Source organism: Zootoca vivipara, chromosome 7 (assembly GCF_963506605.1).
Source record: "Zootoca vivipara chromosome 7, rZooViv1.1, whole genome shotgun sequence".
Classification (NCBI taxonomy): Eukaryota; Metazoa; Chordata; class Lepidosauria; order Squamata; family Lacertidae; genus Zootoca; species Zootoca vivipara.
In genome coordinates, this window is record NC_083282.1 from 40,871,642 (window position 1) to 40,892,653 (window position 21,012).

Consider the following 21,012-nt stretch of genomic DNA (forward strand, 5'->3'; position numbering starts at 1 on the left):
TGGCATGTGTGGGATGAAAAAAAACAGGAAGCCTTGGCTTCCCATCATGTCTGAACTAGAGAGCATAGTTTTTCGCTGCCTAACAAACCATGATCTATTAAAAAAATTCCTTCCAGCAGCACCTTAGAGACCAACTAAGTTTGTCATTGGTATGAGCTTTCGTGTGCATGCACACTTCTTCAGATACCTCATTTCTATGAGCTTTTGTGTGCATGCACATGAAAGCTCATACCAATGACAACCTTAGTTGGTCTCTAAGGGGCTGCTGGAAGGAATTTTTTTATTTTGTTTCGACTATGTCAGACCACCACGGCTACCTACTTGTAACATAATCTATTAGCTATTAACAAACCATCGTTTAAGACTGGGTAGTGATTGTGGCTTACCATAACAAACTATGATATCTGGTTCAGACATAATGGGAAAGCAGGTTCATTTGCATATGTTACTCACACACAAGGGAATAGCAAAGTGGGAGTGTTGCACCCATATGCTGCTTATCCATGTCAAACCACAATAAGCCAGAAATCCTGCCTTATCTTTACATGTGTTAGTTTTTGTAGCAGGGTTTCACCCTTTATCTTTAGAGTGAGTTTGCTGAATCACTCATGGGAAGTCTTGGGCAGGAGGAATTGCTACCAATTGTAGTGAAGAAGTCTGGCAAATATAGTACAGTGGTGCCTCGCTTAACGAATGCCCTGCTTAACAAAATTTCCGCTTAACGAAAGGTTTTTTCTAGCGGAGGTTGCCTCGCTAGACGAATGTGTTTTACGAAAAATTCATCTAGCGAATCGCGGTTTCCCATAGGAATGCATTGAAATTCAATTAATGCGTTCCTATGGGCAAAATGTTTTTTTAAAAAAATTCAATGCATTCCTATGGGATTCGCTAGACAAATTTTTCGTTATAAGAAAAGACCTCTGGAACAAATTAAATTCATCTAGCGAGGCACCACTGTATTTCATAAACATTTAGCTTTAATATTTTAAAGAGGACTGCAAAGAGTAGGGCCAACCAAGTGAGTGCTGGTTGTAAAGGTGGTTTTTCATCCCTTTTATAGCTGGAATGGTACCTTAAAAAATGTATTACAAGTCTAAAGGCACCCAGAGTAGAAAAGGTAGTCCAAATCCTGACAACTTGATGAACTATTTCAGGATGCTGGAGGAATTCATTTCAAACATGCCAACTTGTGGCTAATAACTCCTAGAATCAGAATGTCTTGAATAGAAGCAACATGCATGCCACTTGAACTCTAGCTTTGGCGCCATTTCTGGTTTCAATCTCAATATATGTTCAGAGAACCCAAAAAAGTTTGCTATAACAAACTAACTGTCTGTGTTTACTTAAAATCCTACATATGTATGTTTCCCTCCCCAGTGAATATAGTGGAGAGACTTCACAAGGGCCAGCCTATGGTCCCGCTAGCCACCCTTCCTCCTCATCGTCAACACCTTCTTCATCTTCTGCGTTTCGCCATGTAGTGCCATCCAGACAGATAGTGGAAAGACAACCACGAATGCTTGACTTCAGGGTTGAGTACAGAGACCGAAATGTGGATGTAGTACTTGAAGACAGTTCAACTGTTGGTAAGAAAACTGTTGCAAAAAAGGGACTGACAAAATTAAAATGGATGTGTGCCTAAACTACAGCGCAAGTTCATTTATTTGAGTGGCTGGTGGGGAGAGAGGATGTTTGAAAGCACCACTTTTAAAGCCAGTGATGCTCTACCTGTTCGAGTAGGGGGAATGGGGGCTAGTTCTTTGAGTGAACAAATCAACATGACAAACAGAAAATAAATTTTCTTGCTGCACAACAGTGATGGGGGCCCGGAAATGTGATAATCTCCAGGGAGAGTAGCATCTAAGAGGCAAAAGAAGTTTCTAAAATTCTCCCCTTATTGGAGCAGCATCCTTGGAGCCTTTATTTATTTGCAAAATAAGGGACTCTTCTTTCTGCCTTAAAATGTATCATTGTCTCTTTGGTACTACTGCAAGGCTCAAAGATAACTAAGCAGTACCAGTCTGACTCTCAGTGAATTTACTCTCTTCTTAAGTCACTTTATATAAACTGGAAACATATGGGATTTACTAAATAATATTTCTGTGACTTGAGAATATAACTAGAGACACCCATATTTTGTATAAACCTTTTGGCCAAATAATTTTGGAGGAGGAGAATACAATTGTTTTCGTGTTTTGTTTGTTAAGAACATTGTTCAGTGATCTCTGATCACGGAGGTAGTTTACAAACATTTCCTTTTAAAAAATGTATTCAGATTAGGATAACATATTTTGATTGTTATTATTCAATGCATAAATACACCTACAATTTTCTAATTTGTGTACATGTATTCAAAGGCAAATTAGTCTCTGCCTACAGTCTAATAGATGCAATACAAAGGAAAAAGGAATGGGGTAGGAGAGGAAAGACCGCATTGAGCAGTTTCTCCATTGGCCAAGGCCAGGTTTGTCTTCTTGGCCTCCTCTTCCTGGGATGCAGGGGGTGGAGCCTACCAGTGGCCCTTGGTCCCTTGACCTGTAGCAGAGGCCAGAGCATGATTTCCTTTTGGTGCTTAGTGTATTTCAAAACCATCTGTGTATTGCTTATAGAATTTGCCCCACATCAGCTAAGGTGAAGCATCTTAAAACTTTAATTGTAATATATGATCGAAGAGTGACATCTAGTGGCATGTTCTAATTATTGGCTGAGCATGTACTTGTTTGGTCAATCTCTATTTCCCCCTCCCAGTCCCACCCCCCTTATTATGCTCAATTCTCCACCTCATTTAGTTGTTTGAACTTTTTTTTGTGGGGGACATGATTTCATAATTTCTACTGGCTCACTATCCTTCACCTTCTTTTTGCAAATGAGAGAACAATATTCAATATGCACAAATCTCATTAGGATGGTGCCTAGAGCAGCAACATTTAGTCAGTCCTAATGCTTTGATAAGATTAAAAAGGTGCCCCTGATTAATGAGGCAGCAGGTTTTTGAATTTTTGTAAGGGTCTTCAATACAAGGCTTTAATCTAAGAAAGAGGGGAGGTGGCAAGATCTGCCTTAAGAGGCATTCATGCTTGTGTGTGAAAAGGAAAAGCCTCTTCACATAGGGTGGTTGCTGCAACACATCTTAAAACAAAGGGTTAGATCCAGAGAAGCACTCACAGGAAGGGTGGGTGGAAGGTGACTTTACATCCCTCTTCTCTCCACTGAGCCCCCTGAAAAGGCTTTTCTAAAGGTTGGGGTTCCTACTCAGTGGGTTAGGGTGGTCTAGCCTAGCCTGTGATGGAGAGGGAATGGGGAATCACTGAAAATCGCATGAATTCACCTTCTCTTTAGCCCCTATACCACAGTTCTCCCCCTGAGTGGAATCTTCTGATCTTCAGGAGAGGCTTTTTAAGGGTTGCTAAGAACCCAAATATTATGTTACATTCCTAGATTGATTTGGTGGGGAGGATGACTTGGTGATTTCATCCTGTGTGTGCTGACTTTTATTCATGTGCATCTTATTTTAAATATTACAGTTATTGTGGGGGTTGCTCAGGAGTGCCATAAGTGGAGCAGGTATGCTCAGTGGGCAGATTAGACAAGGCATAATCTTGTCTCCCTCCCTCCACCAGTTGTAGAAAGGGAGAAAGCAAAGGTGGATACTATCCAAACCAGGCCACTGCTTTGTTTTGGTATATTGCCCAACTAGTAATTAAGATAGTATATTAATCCAATGTATAATTAGAATATTTTTCCAGATGGTGGTATTTGGTTCAGTAGCTGAACTTCACAGGAGGATGTGGGTAGTGTTACTGAATCACAAACATACAAATTTACCTTTTGCTTTATCTGGATAATTTTTTATATTTATTTCCCTTCCTCTTGCAGTGTAAAGTCACCATGGTTACATTCTTTTTTCTTTTTAAAAAAAGCAAAATAACAATACCTGTAACCTGGAGTGGGGGGAGAGAACCTTGATTGAAGATGCTTCTGGTACGGAGAACACATGGAATAGACAATACAAAACCAGGGAAACCTTTCCTTTGGCTTTTGGATTAAAGAATGACCAGCCTTCCTCTTGCTTCATTGCATTATTACATGCACATGCTTATGTGATATGTGAAAAAACAAGACACTTCATTTGCACTTCTTAAATGCCACTGTAGAATCACTTTTTAAAGCTAATCTTTGTTATTATAACACCAACAGTGTTCTGGACCCCTCCATCTGCGTTGTGCTCAAGGCCCATTTTCCCTAGATTTGCCATCATGTGCACCCTCCAGCAGGCAGCTCAGGTCCCCAATGAGTGTGGCTTGATGATGCACATGTTTACAACTATGTACTTGTCACATTTGTAGTATTTTGAACTGTTATTTATAATTGTTCGCCCATGTTTAGCAGTCACGAAATTAAAAGACGCCTGCTTCTTGGGAGAAAAGCAATGACAAACCTAGACAGCATCTTAAAAAGCAAATACATCACCTTGCCAACAAAGGTCCATATAGTTAAAGCTATGGTTTTCCCAGTAGTGATGTATGGAAGTGAGAGCTGGACTATAAAGAAGGCTGATCGCCGAAGAATTGATGCCTTTGAATTATGGTGCTGGAGGAGACTCTTGAGAGTCCCATGGACTGCAAGAAGATCAAACCTATCCATTCTTAAGGAAATCAGCCCTGAGTGCTCACTGGAAGGACAGATCCTGAAGCTGAGGCTCCAATACTTTGGCCACCTCATGAGAAGAGAAGACTCCCTGGAAAAGACCCTGATGTTGGGAAAGATTGAGGGCACAAGGAGAAGGGGACGACAGAGGACGAGATGGTTGGACAGTGTTCTCGAAGCTACCAACATGAGTCTGACCAAACTGCAGGAGGCAGTGGAAGACAGGAGTGCCTGGCGTGCTGTGGTCCATGGGGTCACGAAGAGTCGGACACAACTAAACAACAATGTTTAGCAGGTGTTGCACAAAATGTCCACTAGATGGAGTTATGCTACACCTCCAGTGAATAAAGATGTAATTTTCATTACAGTCTGACTTGTATGACATCTACCTAATGCCAGGACACTAATAATTTTTCCACATATTATTGTGAAATGATTGCTCTTTTGGACAACGCTTAATGTAATTCTGTACAGTGAGGCAATTGCTTGCTTGTAGGGCGTTTTCAAGGAGGACATGGGGGGACCACAGAAAAATAATACAAAGACTGTTAAGGAGATGGTTGTTTTTCTATCTTGGTATCTTCCAAACATCTGTACATTTATAATCCTCAGTGCTGTTCACAGAGATAGATAATATTTCTCAATTGTGGAAAGATTTTGTCCCCAGTGATGGCAATAATAGGCAATGGGAAACTGTTTCTGCAGTGACATTGGAGGGGGCCAATGGTTAGTGATGTAGAGAAAGACTTTTTCATAGCTGTAGAGTTCAGGCCTGGCACCTGAGTTGTAAAGGTTTGAAGCAGGTGACCTGGGAAAAGCCATTAACAGGCACCTTGCTGTTGCCTGTCTGTGTGGATGGGGAGCCTTTTCTTCCTGAGAGCCACATTTCATCCTGGGGACCACTTGCCAGCTGTAGGCTACGTTCTGACCTTGCAGAAACCAAAGGTTTCTCTACACCTATACATACATCTCTCCAGCTCCTCACTCTCCTATCCAGACCAGCAAGGGACATTTTTCACAGTTGCAAGCGCAGCTTCCAGCCAGGCAAAAGACCTTGAGGAGGGCATGGAGAATGGCCAGTGATGGGTGTGGTGTGAGGAAGAGGTGTTTGGCCCAGGAAGGCAGTGCATGATCTAGGGAGAGGTCCGAGGGCCAAATAGAAGGGTTGCATTTGGCCCCTGAAGCTCAGGTTCCTCACCTCTGCTTTATAAGATGGTAAATGAGTGATAGTATTTTGATTCTAATCTTTGTGAACTTTCAACATATACTTAAGCAGTACTTACAAGCAAAAGTACTGACTCGCATATTAAAAATCAATAGGAGTTGCAGGGTTGCATGTGAACTATATATTCCATATAACAAAAATTATGCACTTTGTTGTCGTTCATTGTACACCATTTGGGTTCACTATATCTATCTTTTCTGACATTGGAAAAACAAATAATTTTAAAGCCAATAAATATTGGTGACATAAAATGATATATTTGTTTTTGGCATATTTTAGGGTTTTGATAGTTATTATTGTTTTGATGATTTAGAATTTATCCGAAATAGTATTTTAACATTCTGTTGTTTGTTTTATGCTATTATATATGATGAGATAGAGGGAGGGAGAGAGAGAGAGAGAGAGAGAGAGAGAATGTTACCTCTAGATTTGTGTCTTATTAAATTCTTCAGTAATGTTGAAACTACAGTAACTGTATGGAATGTTTGGGCTTCTCAGGCCTAGTATCTGTTTACTAAAGATAAATGCTGGAAAAAAAACATAAATATGGACAATACTTTTGCTTTGCAGGAGAGATCAAACACATTTTAGAAAATGAGCTTCAGATTCCTTCATCAAAAATGTTGCTAAAAGGCTGGAAAAGTGGAGACATAGATGACAGTGTAAGTTCCTATATTTGTCCCAGAATCAAATGCTGGGCTTTCTGCTACTCTCAGGTTAACCTACTTCATATAGTTGCTGTGAAGAAAAAATAGGAATGGGGAGAATCGTGTATACCGCCTTGAGCTCCTGGGGGTAGGAAGGTGGGATTATTTTAATAACTTGATTATTGCAGTGAAACATATTTAGGGCCAAACCAGATATGGTGCTGAATACATCACATGCCGCTACTGGCATCTTTGGAAAATTTCTTTCTGGGACTAAGAGCAAATGGGAGGGGGCAATTCTCCATCGGAACTGAAGGAAGGGATAAAGTGGGAAAATCTATGCTCCTGCCCCAGGGTCCTGGTACTTCTATCGCCACGCCACCACTGGCACACTTGTTATTTTTTTAGAAAAACGCAGACATGATTGCTAATGATTCATTTATTAATAAACCAAATTGGCCCTTGCTTTGAGGTGAGGGTGCCTGATTCAAAATGTTTCTAACTTCCAGTGTTTTCCCCCTATAGACTGTTCTAAAAACTCTACACTTGCCAAAAAACAACAGCCTCTATGTCCTAACGCCTGATTTGCCACCACCCTCCTCATCAAGTATGCCTGGGTAAGATACAATTTAAAAAAATACGTTTGAGCATAGTAAAACAGCATGCCGTGTGAGGGGTTTACATTAACAACGTTGCCAAATCAGAATTAGACTTCCGTTGCCTTTTGTTTAAAAATAATATTAATATTTGACTTTGTGCTCATTTCTCCCCATAGTAAACATTTATATAAAGGTAAGGTAATAAATACAAGAAGGGAGATTTTTTTCTGTCCAATTTCTTCAAAGATAATTGTTAAAAAAATTTAAATTCTTGTTCTTGACACACTCTAATCTGGATAATTAAAATTGGTGGGTGGGTGTTCTTGATGTGTAGAATGGATATAATATGAACAGGAATCATCCTGTATAGCGGGAGATCAGCCAAGATTATTTTATGGTTCCTTCAAGCTATATCTATCATTTTCCCAAGGTAAATAACTTATGGGCAAAGGTGCTAAATTGAATGCAATATTGGGGGGGGGCAGGTAAGCCCCAGACCACAAAACTGAACACAAGGCATGGCACACATACACCATTTGAATTGCAATGCCCCTAAATTTGGAAGGGGGGGCAGCCCCCTTAAATATCTTATGGGAGGGAAGCGAAGAGACCTCCTCCCCTAGAATTTGGCTCCTGTGCTTATGGGTGTGAATAACTTGAACAGCATGTAGATTACAAACCAGTCGTATTTTCAGTTGAACACTTCAGTTATTATGAGTGCTGATCACAATGTATGAGAATTAACTTTTAAGTACTGACCTGTAACACAGCTATTAATGTGCAAATATCTGCACACACAAGAGTGCAGGTAAGTAGAAACAGACCACCATCTTAGGAATGGTGTCAGTTCTTTCCCTTCTTTATACAGGCAAAAGATCTTTGCATACAGTGGACAACTGAAGAAGACAGAATTGGGATTCGATCGGGATTGGAGAACAGCATGGTGTCCTCCATATGTTGTTGGGGTCCAACTCCCCTTGGCCCCAGACAACATGTTCAGTGGACAGGACTGATGAGTATTGTAGTCTAACAACATTGGCTATCCATGAACTACCGTACTTCAAAGTGTTGTATGTGGAGCTGTCTGTGAAGCCTCTTTTGGAAATTCCAGTTACTTCAAAAGAGAGCTGCTAGACTGCTAAGTGGGATCGGTTGAAGGGAACACAATCCTGTCAATTGTTAGCTGCTATGCTGACTACTGATCTGTTTCCAGGCACTGTTCACACTACTTGTGCTTACCTTTTTTTAAAAGCCTTAAATGCCTTGGAAGTTGGTTAGATAAGGAGTACCTTCCTCCTCATGAGCTTGGCTGAATGGCTGTGAACCTTTTCAGAGGTCCTCCTTTGAGTCCTCACTCCCTGTTTATAAACTTAGATAGGTGCTCACTGGAAAGGAGACCTTCACAGCTGTGCAAGACTGCCTGGTGCTAAATTTTGTCTTTTGCCTGGCACTGAACAACCTTTTCATTTGCTCAAGCCTTCCAACATTCCTCCCCCCCCCCAAGCTGATTTAGCTGGGGATACAAATTGCCACCTTAAATTTTGAGGAGGAAGGTCAGTGCCTACTACTAGAGTTGCCATATTTCAAAAAGTGAAAATGTGGACACAAAATTATTCAGCTATTTTTGGCAACGTTGTTGAGCTTTCCTTTTTTCAAAACCTCCCCCAAAATGAAGCTTTTGAGCTATTTTTAAGGAAATTCACAAAAAAATTCAACACTTCAGACATAGGTTGCCATACACCTGGCATTTTTAGTGATTTTGGAAATTCCACCCAGACACTATTTCCAATGAACAGATCCTGGATATATCCAGGAAATCCTGGCTGTATGGCAGCCCTACGCACTACACTACATAATCTTGGGGAGAGTTATTCTGAAAAAGTCATCATGGCAATTTGACATTGAAATCAGTGGTACTTCAGAGTAGATATGTATAAGATTGAGCTGCACAAGGTTTAGTGACTGTACAATTTAAAGGTTTTTTTTATTTCAGGCTTTTTATGAGACAGCTTAGAAAATCTCAAAGTTTAAAAATGTAAACAAGCAGAAACCATTCTCATTTACCATACTAGCCAGATTTTCTGACTGATTGATGTTTGAGACTAATCTGCCATCTCCTGCTGCATTAGCTACAACAAACATTACATTTACATACTGAGCTCATATTTTGTTTTAGTGTAAATAAACTGTAATTATAGTAAATTTGGATGTCTGTTGACACGAGCTTGTATAAATCGGCATGTTTGCAATAGAAATGTTGATCATTATGTGTCATGATATTTTGTTAAAATTTAGATGTTTGAAGGGAAAAATGAAAAGATATGAATAATGAATTTTTTTCCCCTGAAATTCATGAAGAACCTTTGTGGAGCAGAACCTAGAATAATGGAGGTGGCAAGCCATTGCCCCAATAATGCTGATTCTGAAAACATTGTTTTATTTTCAGAGACAGATTTATCTACTAAAAAGCCAAAATAATTGAGATTAGATTCTGTTCCCAAGCACTGAAATAGGTGAGAATTTTCAAAGTATATTAGGAACACCTGGAACTATAACATCAATACCTAAATATACAACCCTTGAAAATACTAATACTAATACAAAGCCAACTTAGATTTTATGTATGCAGTCCTGTTTCCTCATAATCCTGATCATGCAGGAAAAAATCCCGTTTGTACAGTGAAAACCATGAAACAACACACCTGAATCAAAATATAGTTATAACGTTGGCTTACTTGCTGCCCTCTCATTTATTGTTGGACTCCAACTCCCATCAGCCTTAACCCGCATAGCCAGGGATGATGGGTGTTATATTACATCTAAAGGTAAGCTGCTTTAGCTGTAGGATAACCATGGAAAAATTAAACTGACGTATTGCTTTTCTTCTTATTTTTATCAGTAGCTGAAGCAAAATACTCTTGCTTTTTTAAGCTGCAAACCTACACCCACTTACTGTATATGGTGTAAGCTCCATTGAATTTGATGAGTTTTACAGCACAATCTGAATTACATAGTAATGCATGTAGTGACTGGTGTGTCGGGGAATGTGTGAGGCATTATGGAGACGGAGATGCAGTGAGCTGCTCTGGACTTAAGGGGTACAGAAAAACAGATATATCTGTAATACTGTTACAGAATCAGCAACAGACAGCCACATTGTCCACAGAGATACCATACATCTTGGGGGGAAATGAGGCTTTATGCCCTCTCTGAAAAGTTAAAAGACCGGAGCAGCTCAGAACCCCCATGGGGAGATAATTCTGGAGCTTCAGATAAGTTGCAGTAAAGGTTGCATTCCTTGCTGCAATGACCTCAACTTTGCATGTACAGACATATGATACAGGAAGTGTGCCCGATAACATAGGCAACAATTAGATTGTATCTCCTTATCTTCCTTTGCCCATTAGTTACGTGGAAGTCCCAAGCTCCAAAGGGCTTTAAAGATAAAAATCACACCTTGAATTGGTTCTGGAAGATAATTGGTAGCCAGTGCATTTGTTGTCTACATTGTATCCCAACCTTTCTCACTTTGCTAAAAAGAGTTTCTGTCCCTGTCTGGTATCAACAAAAATTTCCTTCCTGAAGCTTCAAATGAAGTATTCCATTGGCTTTAGCCTTTTGTTAGGATTGTGGCAGAGAGACAACCTCGCTGTCTCTGTCTCTGTCTGTCTGTCTGCTCTCCTCCATTGTTCAGTTTCCAAGACTGGTTCTCAAATCTGCCATTTACATTAATTGCATTGGTACAAATACTGCCATGTCTAGTTGGGCCTTAAGTGCCTTCTCAAAATGTGGTTGCATGTGAATGATGGGATGTTTACAGCTGTATTCTGCATTTCCGAAATCTTGTAGAATTCTTACTTTGAAAAATGTAATCTTGAGCCCTTTGGGCTGCAGCGGGTTTGGGCTAAGGCAACAAATGTTTATACCATATGTAAGTACAGTATCAAACTCTGGATATGTAACAGAGCCATGCAGATATATGTGTTGCTATCAGTGGGGTGTTCATCAATGTCTTAGAGCACCTAGATATCAAAATGGTATCTGAAGAAGTGTGCATGCACACGAAAGCTCATACCTATGAAACTTAGTTGGTCTCTAAGGTGCTACTGGAAGGATTTTTTTTGAGCATTGGAATGGAAAGAGAATTAGGGGGAAGAAAGGGAATCTGGATTCCTGAAATTGAATAATCTAAGTAAAGAAACTGGCTCCCTGCTTTCCTAACAGGTGATCATACAAGCAGCAACTATCTTTCCAGTATATGTGGAACCAAGATGTAAAGATCTAGTGCTGAGAACTGGTCATGTAATTAATCCCTTTGCCATGTATAGCTTATTATTCAAAAAGGATATCCTTATGGAAACCTGCTTTTACATGTGCATCATTTGTGTTGGATATGATCAAAATAAGTGTCAAAATACTTTAGTGTTCTATCAGAAGGAAATTACTTAGGAAGAAAAATAACAGATAAGAAATGAGTGGAATTTCCCAGAAAGTACTTCCCAAGTTAAAATTATGTACAATAAACCCATTCTACTAAGATGTACATTTTTGCTTCTTCCTTGCTATAATCATGCAGAATAAATATATTAATTCTTAATATTGTACTTATAACAAATATATAGTACAAGCTGGTCAAGAAGTGGTTGCTGATTTTTTATTTTTTTTGCCACTCTGAAAGTATTTTAATGGGTAGTTTTATTAGAGTTAAATCAGTGATGCTCACTATGCATTCATTAGGCAAGGCACTTCCTCTAATGCTGAGTTCTCACTTGGACAAATTACAGTATAATCTAATTTGTCCTCTAACCAGCATAATACATGTTGATTTAATTAATTAAAGAAAGACCAATTATTGTCTTGCTGTACACCAGCAGAGAATCCTGGTGAAGTTGGAGGATTTATTATGGTGAACTTCAAATACATATTGCTGGTGGAACCACCGTATACCACACTTTTCTATCCTATGCTTTAGTGTTAGAGAATGAGCCAGTTTCCTTCAGGCTCTTGCAGTTGTTTCCTCCACCTCCAGCCCTGCCACAAGGAGGCGGTCAGAAGCTTTTCCTTCTTTTTTAGAGTAGCTCTGGTTTAGTCTGTTGTCCAAAAACCCAAACAGTGGTTAATTGTAACTATGGTTAGTGAAAACAAGTCAGCTTCATAAACTGGGGCCTTAAGCTGGTTTGAATCAAGACAATATGATGCACTCATCAGCATGTGTGGCCCGATCCGCAATGCTGCAGTCTTGCAGTCCATTGATGAATAAACACTTTTTGCCATTCTCATGTGCTTTATACTTTCCAAAAGGGGACATCCTGTCTAGCCCTATAAGTAAAGAAAATGAGCCAAAGCAAGCATTAGACCAGGCACCCCCAAACTCAGCCCTACATTCTGGGACTACAATTCCCATCATCCCTGACCATTGGTCCTGTTAGCTAGGGATCATGGGAGTTGTAGTCCCAAAACATCTGGAGGGCCGAGTTTGGAGATGCCTGCATTAGACATCATTTTGGCAAGCCTATCCAGATAACATGATTTAGTTACCTATATGTGTTTTAAAAGTTTTATTGATTTTATCTTTGCTTTTAATGATGGTGGTCTTATGTATGGATCTTAGTTGTTTTATCTATAATTTTATTTTCTATGCCACGTAGAGAGGTATTTGTTTGTCTTTTGAATGAAGCAGTTTATAAATGTTCTAAATATATAAATTAAGCACTGATAGTCCATACTCTGCCTTGGGGTCTAGCTTCTGGTACAGATTAAGCATGGAAATGGAATTGGACCATGCACATTTGGAACCATGTACATTTGGAAATGGATAATGAAGATGCAGTAGTTGAGATAAAATTATAAGCCTGAAAAGAAACACCAAATTCATTTCGCCAATTAGCCTGCCTTGGTAAACATCTGCAGTAACTAGTAATCTATGAAAATGGGAATGAGACTTGGTCATTTGACAGTGTTTCTTGAGATTTACTAGTAAATGCAAGTATTTATAACATTTCTCACTAGTAGTGTTAGAAACTGAGATATGAAAGCTAGGAGCTAAATGGCACCTTAAAAACCTAGGTTATGGGCACAACAACTGAATGTCTGGGCGCACTTTTTTATAGCAAGAATACAAAGCTGAAAATGAATGAACTGCAGTTCATTTTTCACATCGTCTAACCCTTCCCCTGCTCACCCCCCAGTATTCTTAAGAGGGTCTCTTCTCCAGTCTTCAGAGAGTAGATGGAAGTGGAAACACAGAAAATGATCCTCTTTTCCTTCCATTCTGCAGTTTTAATCTGAAATCTTAAGTGCAGTACTGCGCCCAGAGCTCAGAAACTGCTCACGCTAATTAAATTCTCTGTCGAAAAATGCTCCTAGAACAATGGGAGTTTCGAACACTGCCCACTGGCGTCATGAAAAGTCTACTTTAGCAGTGATTGTTAATATCTACCAAGTCTGCTGAAAAATATGGTCATGCATGCCCCCGTTTGTGTGTTTGCACATCCACAGCCATCGGCTACAACTTGCTGTAATGTAACATCAAATGGTACACCATCTTAGACAAAACTGCCAAAAAGGCAGTGTGCCAAAAATAGAAATAAAATTAAGTGTTTATATATTCACATATTTATTTTCTTTAATAAAAATTATGTTTATAATATAATTATAATTAACTGATTACGACTACAAATTATGTGTTTGTAATCAGTTTATTTAGGCATCTTTTTGGCGGATATAGTTTTAACATATCAGTTTCAATAAATATATATGGTTAAATATAGCTGAACACTGTGGCAATAGCAGTTGAGTTGTGAAAATTCTAAGGAGTTAAAATGTAGCCTTAGGCGCTTCAGCCACCTTAGGAGAGAAGGAGTTAACAGGTTAGCCCCTTGGTTATTTGCTGCATGCTTCCTTGCCTTTAGGAGTAAAAAAGAAAGCGATGATAACATTGTGCCTGGGCTTGTCTCTGCAGAGTTTAGGGTACTCCTGGGGTTTTCGCAGCTAAATGTAAAGCAAGCTAGAACATGCTCACTCCTGATTTTCTTGTTTTTCTTTCAACCCTTTCAGTGCCCTGCAGGAATCATTAAATCAAAACTTCATGCTGATCGTCACCCATCGAGAAGTCCAGCGGGAGTACAACCTCAACTTCTCAGGAAGCAGTACCATTCAGGAGGTGAGTTCTGTCTCACAGCTGAAGAATAAATGTAGCTCATTATAACTAATGTCAGCTTTGTTAAAGAGGGCTTATGTATTCAGGCTGCAGACTTCCTTTCGTGTTTCGTTATTAAGTTTTTAGCTTTTAATTAACTGGATGATGAAAGATTACTGTAGGTACATCAGATGGTGTGACCTACATATAAAACTTGCATTAATTTTAGCCCAAAGCAGTAGTGTATTTGTTCCATGTTGCATTTTAGTAGCAAAATGCATTGCCAGAGATGAACTAGCGTTGTCTAGTTAGGCTCCCCCTGCTTTCTTTCTTGATTATATACTACTGTGTTTTCCTGTATATGCCTTGTGTCAAACACACTGCCATTGTGTTGTGTCATCTCGGCTGTGAGTGGAATGGCAGAGAAGTGGTGTCTTTTTAAAAATGATATCACTGTTATTCTGTAAAGCAGCCAGCAAGGGGTGATGTTGCAAAGAACAGTCCCTTGCTGATTGATCCTTGAAAGGCAGATATACTTCCGAAAATAGACATTGCCCTCTATTTTAAAAGTTGAAATCCCTGTCTATTACATAACATTGTATATTAAAATCAAAGAACTTGCTTCACTGCTTATTGTGCTTATCACGACCCATTTGTAATGCATTATTCTATCCAGTCCAAAATCAAGTGTTTCTCTTGAATATTTTCTTGTGATATTAAGCCAAACACCTTTAAACACAGATCACTTTGTATACATCAATGCCTTTCTGAAGGCATTAATGGGACAACTCTAAAGATTATTCTATGTATGCACAGACCTTCATGCATGATGCTTGGACGTTACCGGTTTTTCCACGGTTTCTTATTTTGAGTTGATTTTTGCACTAGTGCTTGTAATACTAAAGCAAATCTCTGCTGTTTTAACATCAACTTTTTGACTCTCAGCAACTTTAAGAATGTAGGCAATCAAACCTTGTATGCGGAACTGTTAGAAGCAAGCAAGTTACAAATGAATAATCGAATTGGTTTTTATTGGCCTTGAAGGACCCTACGATATCATGTAATAGGTCCAAATGCTTGCATCCTATCACACTGCATTCAGTACATTTTAGCAACTGCTTATGATGAACAGTGGCCTTACAAATAAACTAAATTTGGGATTCCAGTGAAATAACAAAACAATTGTGTTTGTTTCCTACTTTGACAATTGTAGCACTGTCTGACGTTCCTACATGCCGAATGGAATGTTTCAGTGCTAACAAGGATTAAAAAGTGGGGTCTTTAAGATGAAATCCCCAAATCTACTGTCTGCTAAGGTCACATTAATTTCAGCAGAATGTGTGATGAGTGCATGAATTTAAGAATCAGGTTCTAGATCTGACTTGATCACATTTTATTTGACCAATTGAGTATTTTCACATTAGTTGGAGAGTGCCTCATTGAATAAAGCAGCATTCATACAGATAGAGGTTTTGCCCATAAGAAGCCAAGTAAAGGTTAGGAATTAATTGATGTACTGCAGAAAATGATGCTCAGAGGCATTCCCTTTTTGGAAAACACCCCATCCCAGTGCTGCATGCTAAACTGCTTCCTATAGTGAAGAATCTCAAAAAGCAGATGTGTTGTGGAATGAAGCGGGCTGTTTTTCTGTTTTTCTTTTTACTGAACATCTTGGTTGTGTGCAAAAGAGATATAAAGCGTAGGCTTCTATTTTGCATTTCAGCTCAAAAATTTGAATTAACATTTTGAGCATTAGCTGTTAAACAAAATCAGTTGCCTTCTGTGAAAGGAAGTGTTAATTATCTAAAACATTATTATCTAGAGTTAAGTTACTGGTAAATTTGTCATTTCCTCTGTTTCCATTCAAATGTGGGTTAAAAAAAAATAAAATCACAAGTTTACATATACTTTGTTATAAGGCAGTAATTGAACATGTGCAAATTGCAGTTGTTGGCCACCAGAGGGCAGGAAGGACTATTCAATTATTCTCTAAAAATGCTATCCCGTGTTTTCAAATTAGCTTCCTGTATATTAACAAAAAGGAGTATAATGGCTGAGTTATTGTTTGATTTTCAGATAATTGGCATATTGCGTGAAGGAGACTTAATTTCACCCTTTAAAATTAAACAGGGAGATTTAAAAAGACATAAAATATTCATTAATGTTCAGTGATTATATAGCAGTGGCATATATTTATTTTACCTTTATTACTGTTTCGATGGGAAAATACTGCAAATATTTCAGAAATCGAGTTGGCCATACTGACAAGTTGAAATGTTTAAGCAGTGTTAATGCAATCTACTCACACCTGATATCCTATGCAGAAAGATTCAAAATGTCTACATCAATTATTAAAGCAAATACTTAACATTCTAGGAATGTTTCAGGCTTCAAGACAACTATTGGATGCAACTGTCTCTCCAGACTCAGTTACTTGGAATATTTAGGAGTATTTTAATGCCTGAATGACTGGCAAGCAATACTTTTTAAATTTATTTTTCCATACTAAGTAGGGTCATGAATATTTTTGTAGTGAGCTAATGATAAATCTGTTAGATTGGTAGTCATGAATTTATATTCCTCCCGTAGTTTCAGGCACTTTGATTTCCTTTTGGAATGTACATTGAAGAGTGACAAAGAATCAAATGAATTGAAATTGAAATCCTGGTAAGAGAGTGGCTAAAAAGAAAAAAAAAGAACATTTGCATGAGAGTTCCTTCTGCTCCCAGTTTGGCACTATGGTTCAAGAGAAAAAGTCTGTTTTTAAGAATTAGTGTGATGCAAGGTGACACTATGGTAACTTTATGTGGTGGTAGGCTGCAGACCCTATGCTGGTCTTGAATTTAGGTATAAGACCAGCCTAGCTGAAAATTAAAGTCTTATGTTGACTGGAGGTCTTTTGACTGTGCATTCCTGCTGCATAGACACAGTCTTAGAATATAGATGGGGTTGACAAAAGCACATGTTTTATTTGGGTAGTCTTCTCCCAGTAAATTTCAGAATGGCAAGTTGTAGTGTGATGGAGTGTGTGTTAAATTGTTTTATATCTCCCTCCTTTGATATCAGATTTAATTAGCAGCTCATGGTGCTGAAATGAAACATCAGTTAATACAGGATCTCTAAAACTGGGACTGTAGGGAACTCTCTTACATTGTGTCAGACCATTGGTCCATCTAAGTCAGTATTGTCTACACTAACTGGCAGCAGCTGTCCAGGGGTTCAGGTGGTGGCCTTTCCCAGCCCTTCTTGGAAATGTCAAGGATTGAAACTGGGATCTTCTGCACGCGGAGGAGATGCTCTGCCACAGAGCTGTGGATAATGAAGTGGCTGAGAGAGTAGGAGTCAAAATTTGGAAACAATGACTCCACTTTGGCCTATCTGGCAAATTAATCTTTGACACAAGTTTAAGATTTATTTATTTATTTATTGATCAAACTACGTGAGGATGGTGAAACGCTTATCTGTTTGTAATTTATGAGTTCTATGTTTCCATTTCCTAAGTGTTTTTTTGTTTTTTGTTTTAAAATCCTTAACACTTGCAACAGGTGATGATTCTGCATATAAACATATTACTGTTGCAGTAGCACATAGGTAGCTGTTCTCTCCATCCCTTGTAACAAAGCACAAGGTAACACTTGAATCACTGCTGTATGTCAGGCACCTGGTCCGATGCTTATCTCTTGCTATATGGCAGAAGATATTTCCTATCAGAGTAAAATTTCATGAAACAAAGTTGTGATGTTCAGTGTATTTTGTCTTCAGAAGCTCCAAACAGTGAACTTGCTTCCTTGGTGGTGGTTTGTTTTTTTTAAATTACAAATATGCATACTGGGTATCATAATGGGATTTCTCTAAAACTTAGTTATTTGCTTTATATGAATATAAAACATTGACTTTCTGGAACAGGATTAAAACTCAAAGCAGCAAAACGTAAAAGCATGTCAAAACAGAACTTCTGATTTATGTCAGATTGGAGCATCTTTTTCTTTTCTTTTCTTTTAGCCTATGAATATTAAGGGAAACAATAGTAAGGGAAACAAACATATAGAAATCATTTAAATTCATTTTAAAAGTGTTTCAGCTTGTGATTTTCAGCTGCTTTTAAGAATTAATAATGTAAGCTGCAGTTTAGCTAGCTGCTAGATAATCTGAAAGTCTAGTGTCCATGAAACATACACTAGGCCAAAGCCTTGAGAAACATACACCTTACTTGAGAAAGAGATGTCATTAAAAATAAGAACTGATAAAGGAAACCGGCCTCTTGGGAACTAGAGGGCTAGATAGCAACAAAATGCCAAACTTATGAGCCCTGTAGCAGCTGGTCCAAATCTAGGACAGAATATAGAAAAAGGAAAGTTCATCTTAAGATGAACCATTCTAGGTCAGGTCATCAGGCGCAACTTCAAGTGTAAATATAAGAGAAAGGCCTATAGTATATAAGTTATCCAATCTACTACTTGTTCCTGACTTGTGGAGGGATTTGTCATTCTTGGAACTCTTTTCAGGCTGCTCAAAGAGGATTGATAGGATAAGAGAACAAAAAACGTGCAGGAGAGAGAATACTCACAGCTCTGGATCATTACCTGTTACAAAAGGGGATTTGAGGAGCTTGGGAGGGATTGTCTAGACTAGGGATGGTATTCAACCAAATTTTACTCAAGATTACAGCCACTGAAATTAATGAGCAGGGTTGTGTTAGATCCATTAATTTTAATTGGTCTACTGTGAGTAAAACTTAGTTGAATAATGCCCTGAAGTGAACAACATGGTTCTCTCCAGATGTTGGGGTTCAACTCCCAGACAGCATGGCCAGTGGTCAGGAATGATAATAAATGTAATTCAGCAACATCAGTGTTGCCTTTTGTTGGTCTAGATCAGGCAAACTTCGGCCCTCCAGATGTTTTGGACTACAATTCCCATCTTCCCCGACCACTGGTCCTGTTAGCTAGGGATCATGGGAGTTGTAGGCCAAAACATCTGGAGGGCCGCAGTTTGGGGATGCCTGGTCTAGATAGAAGATAACATTGTAGACCATAATGTCAGGAAATGCTTTGCTGGATCAAACTGAATCCCATTTAATTGAGCATTCTCTTCTCACAGTAGCCAATCAGATGCTTAGGGGAAACCACAAGCAGGGACTGAGCTAAGCAGCCTTATCCCCAGTTGTCGTCCCCCCCCCCCAGCAACTTGTATTCAGAAGCATGCCATCTATGATCCTGGTGGTAGGGCACAACCATCATGGTTAGTAGCTGAATCTTCCACAAATATTTCTAAACACCTTTTAAAGTCAGCCAAGTTGGGTGACTACATCCCAGCGTGGCAAATTCCACAGTACTTCATTTTGTGTGTCTTGTATCTTCCAATATCCCTTTTTCCATGCCATGCATAATATTATAACTGCCTATCATGTCATCCCCCCACCTTACTCCACTTTCTCTAAACTAAAAATCCCATATTTTGGTCACCCTTTTTCTGCACCTTTCCCAGCTTTACAATATTCTTTTTAAAGTAAAGTGAGAAGAACTGTACACGCCAGAATTGCCACACCATGGATTTGTATAACAGCATTATGATATTGCCAGTTTTGTTTTCAATTCCTTTCTAAAGATCCCTAACATGGACTTGGCCTTTTTCACAGCTGCTGCACACTGGGTTGACATTTTCATCAAGATATCTACCATGACTCCAATCATTCTTTCCTGGTCAGTAATTGCCAGTTCAGACCCTACTAGTTTTTTTTATGCAAAGCTAGGATTCCCCCTTGCTTAGATTGATTTCAGTTTACCATTTTAATGCCCATTCACTAAGTTTGGAAAGATCCTTTTGGAGCTCTCACAAATCCCCCTTTGTTTTTTACCGCCCTGAACAATTTGGCATCACCAGCAAACTTGGTGATCTTCCTGCTCGGCCCTAACTCCAGAACTTTTATGAACAAGTTTAAAAGCACAGGTCCCAATATGATATCTTGTGAGACCCGATTTGTTACACGGCTTTGTTGGAAAATTGTCCATTTATTCCTATTATCTGTTTCATGTTCTTTAACTAGTTGCTGCACCTTTGGAGCAACAGGACTGATAGATTTCTTTTATATCATCTCATCATCTTATATCATAGTGCATTTGGCGGGCATCTCAGGCTCCTCACCTAAGGTTGAGAGGGAGTTATTTAAGAGGCAAAGACTCAGGAAAAAATTGTGGTAGGTGATTTTGTTTCAGATTGTTTCTTCTAGCTGCTTTCCAGGTGGGCTAGAACACTAAAGCTGATGGAAGACTTGACTTGGGGAAGAAGGTGCATTAAGCTTCCAATTTTTACACCATGTCAGCCTATTTCTTATATCAAGAACTGTTTATTTTGTTTATTTCATAAAATTTATACAGCCCTTGATTGTTTTTTTAAAAAGAACCTTCAAAACAATTTCCAGAGAGAATAAAGCAATGCAATTATCAGTAAAAAAAACCAACCAAAAAACCCCACCTATAAAACAACTCTGTAAATCATTCAAAACTATTTCATTAGCTGCTAAGGGTTTGGGGTATAGGGGATTCCCAAAATTACATCTTTGAGTTTAACAGGATAACAGAGGGGCAGGTTCATGGCATTACTAAGTTTCAAGAATAATGGGATTCATCAACTCTTCACAGTGATCCAACATCACAAAAGGGGCAATCAAGCCAATCTTGGATTTACAGAGAGGTCTTCATATTTGAAGTAATGCTGATAAGGTGGGATGTGCAAGTCATATTTAGATCTCAAAAG

The 21,012-nt window shown here is 38.8% G+C and overlaps 1 protein-coding gene across 1 annotated transcript in view; it reads left to right on the plus strand.

The window, feature by feature from the left end:
• FAF1 (Fas associated factor 1) overlaps positions 1 to 21,012 on the plus strand; it is a 172,505-nt gene that overhangs the window by 28,365 nt on the left and 123,128 nt on the right. Inside the window, exons 4-7 of the mRNA XM_035122849.2 lie at positions 1,378 to 1,586; positions 6,443 to 6,534; positions 7,045 to 7,136; positions 14,175 to 14,280. Coding sequence (XP_034978740.1) covers positions 1,378 to 1,586; positions 6,443 to 6,534; positions 7,045 to 7,136; positions 14,175 to 14,280 — 499 coding nt within the window. The remainder of the gene's footprint in view (positions 1 to 1,377; positions 1,587 to 6,442; positions 6,535 to 7,044; positions 7,137 to 14,174; positions 14,281 to 21,012) is intronic.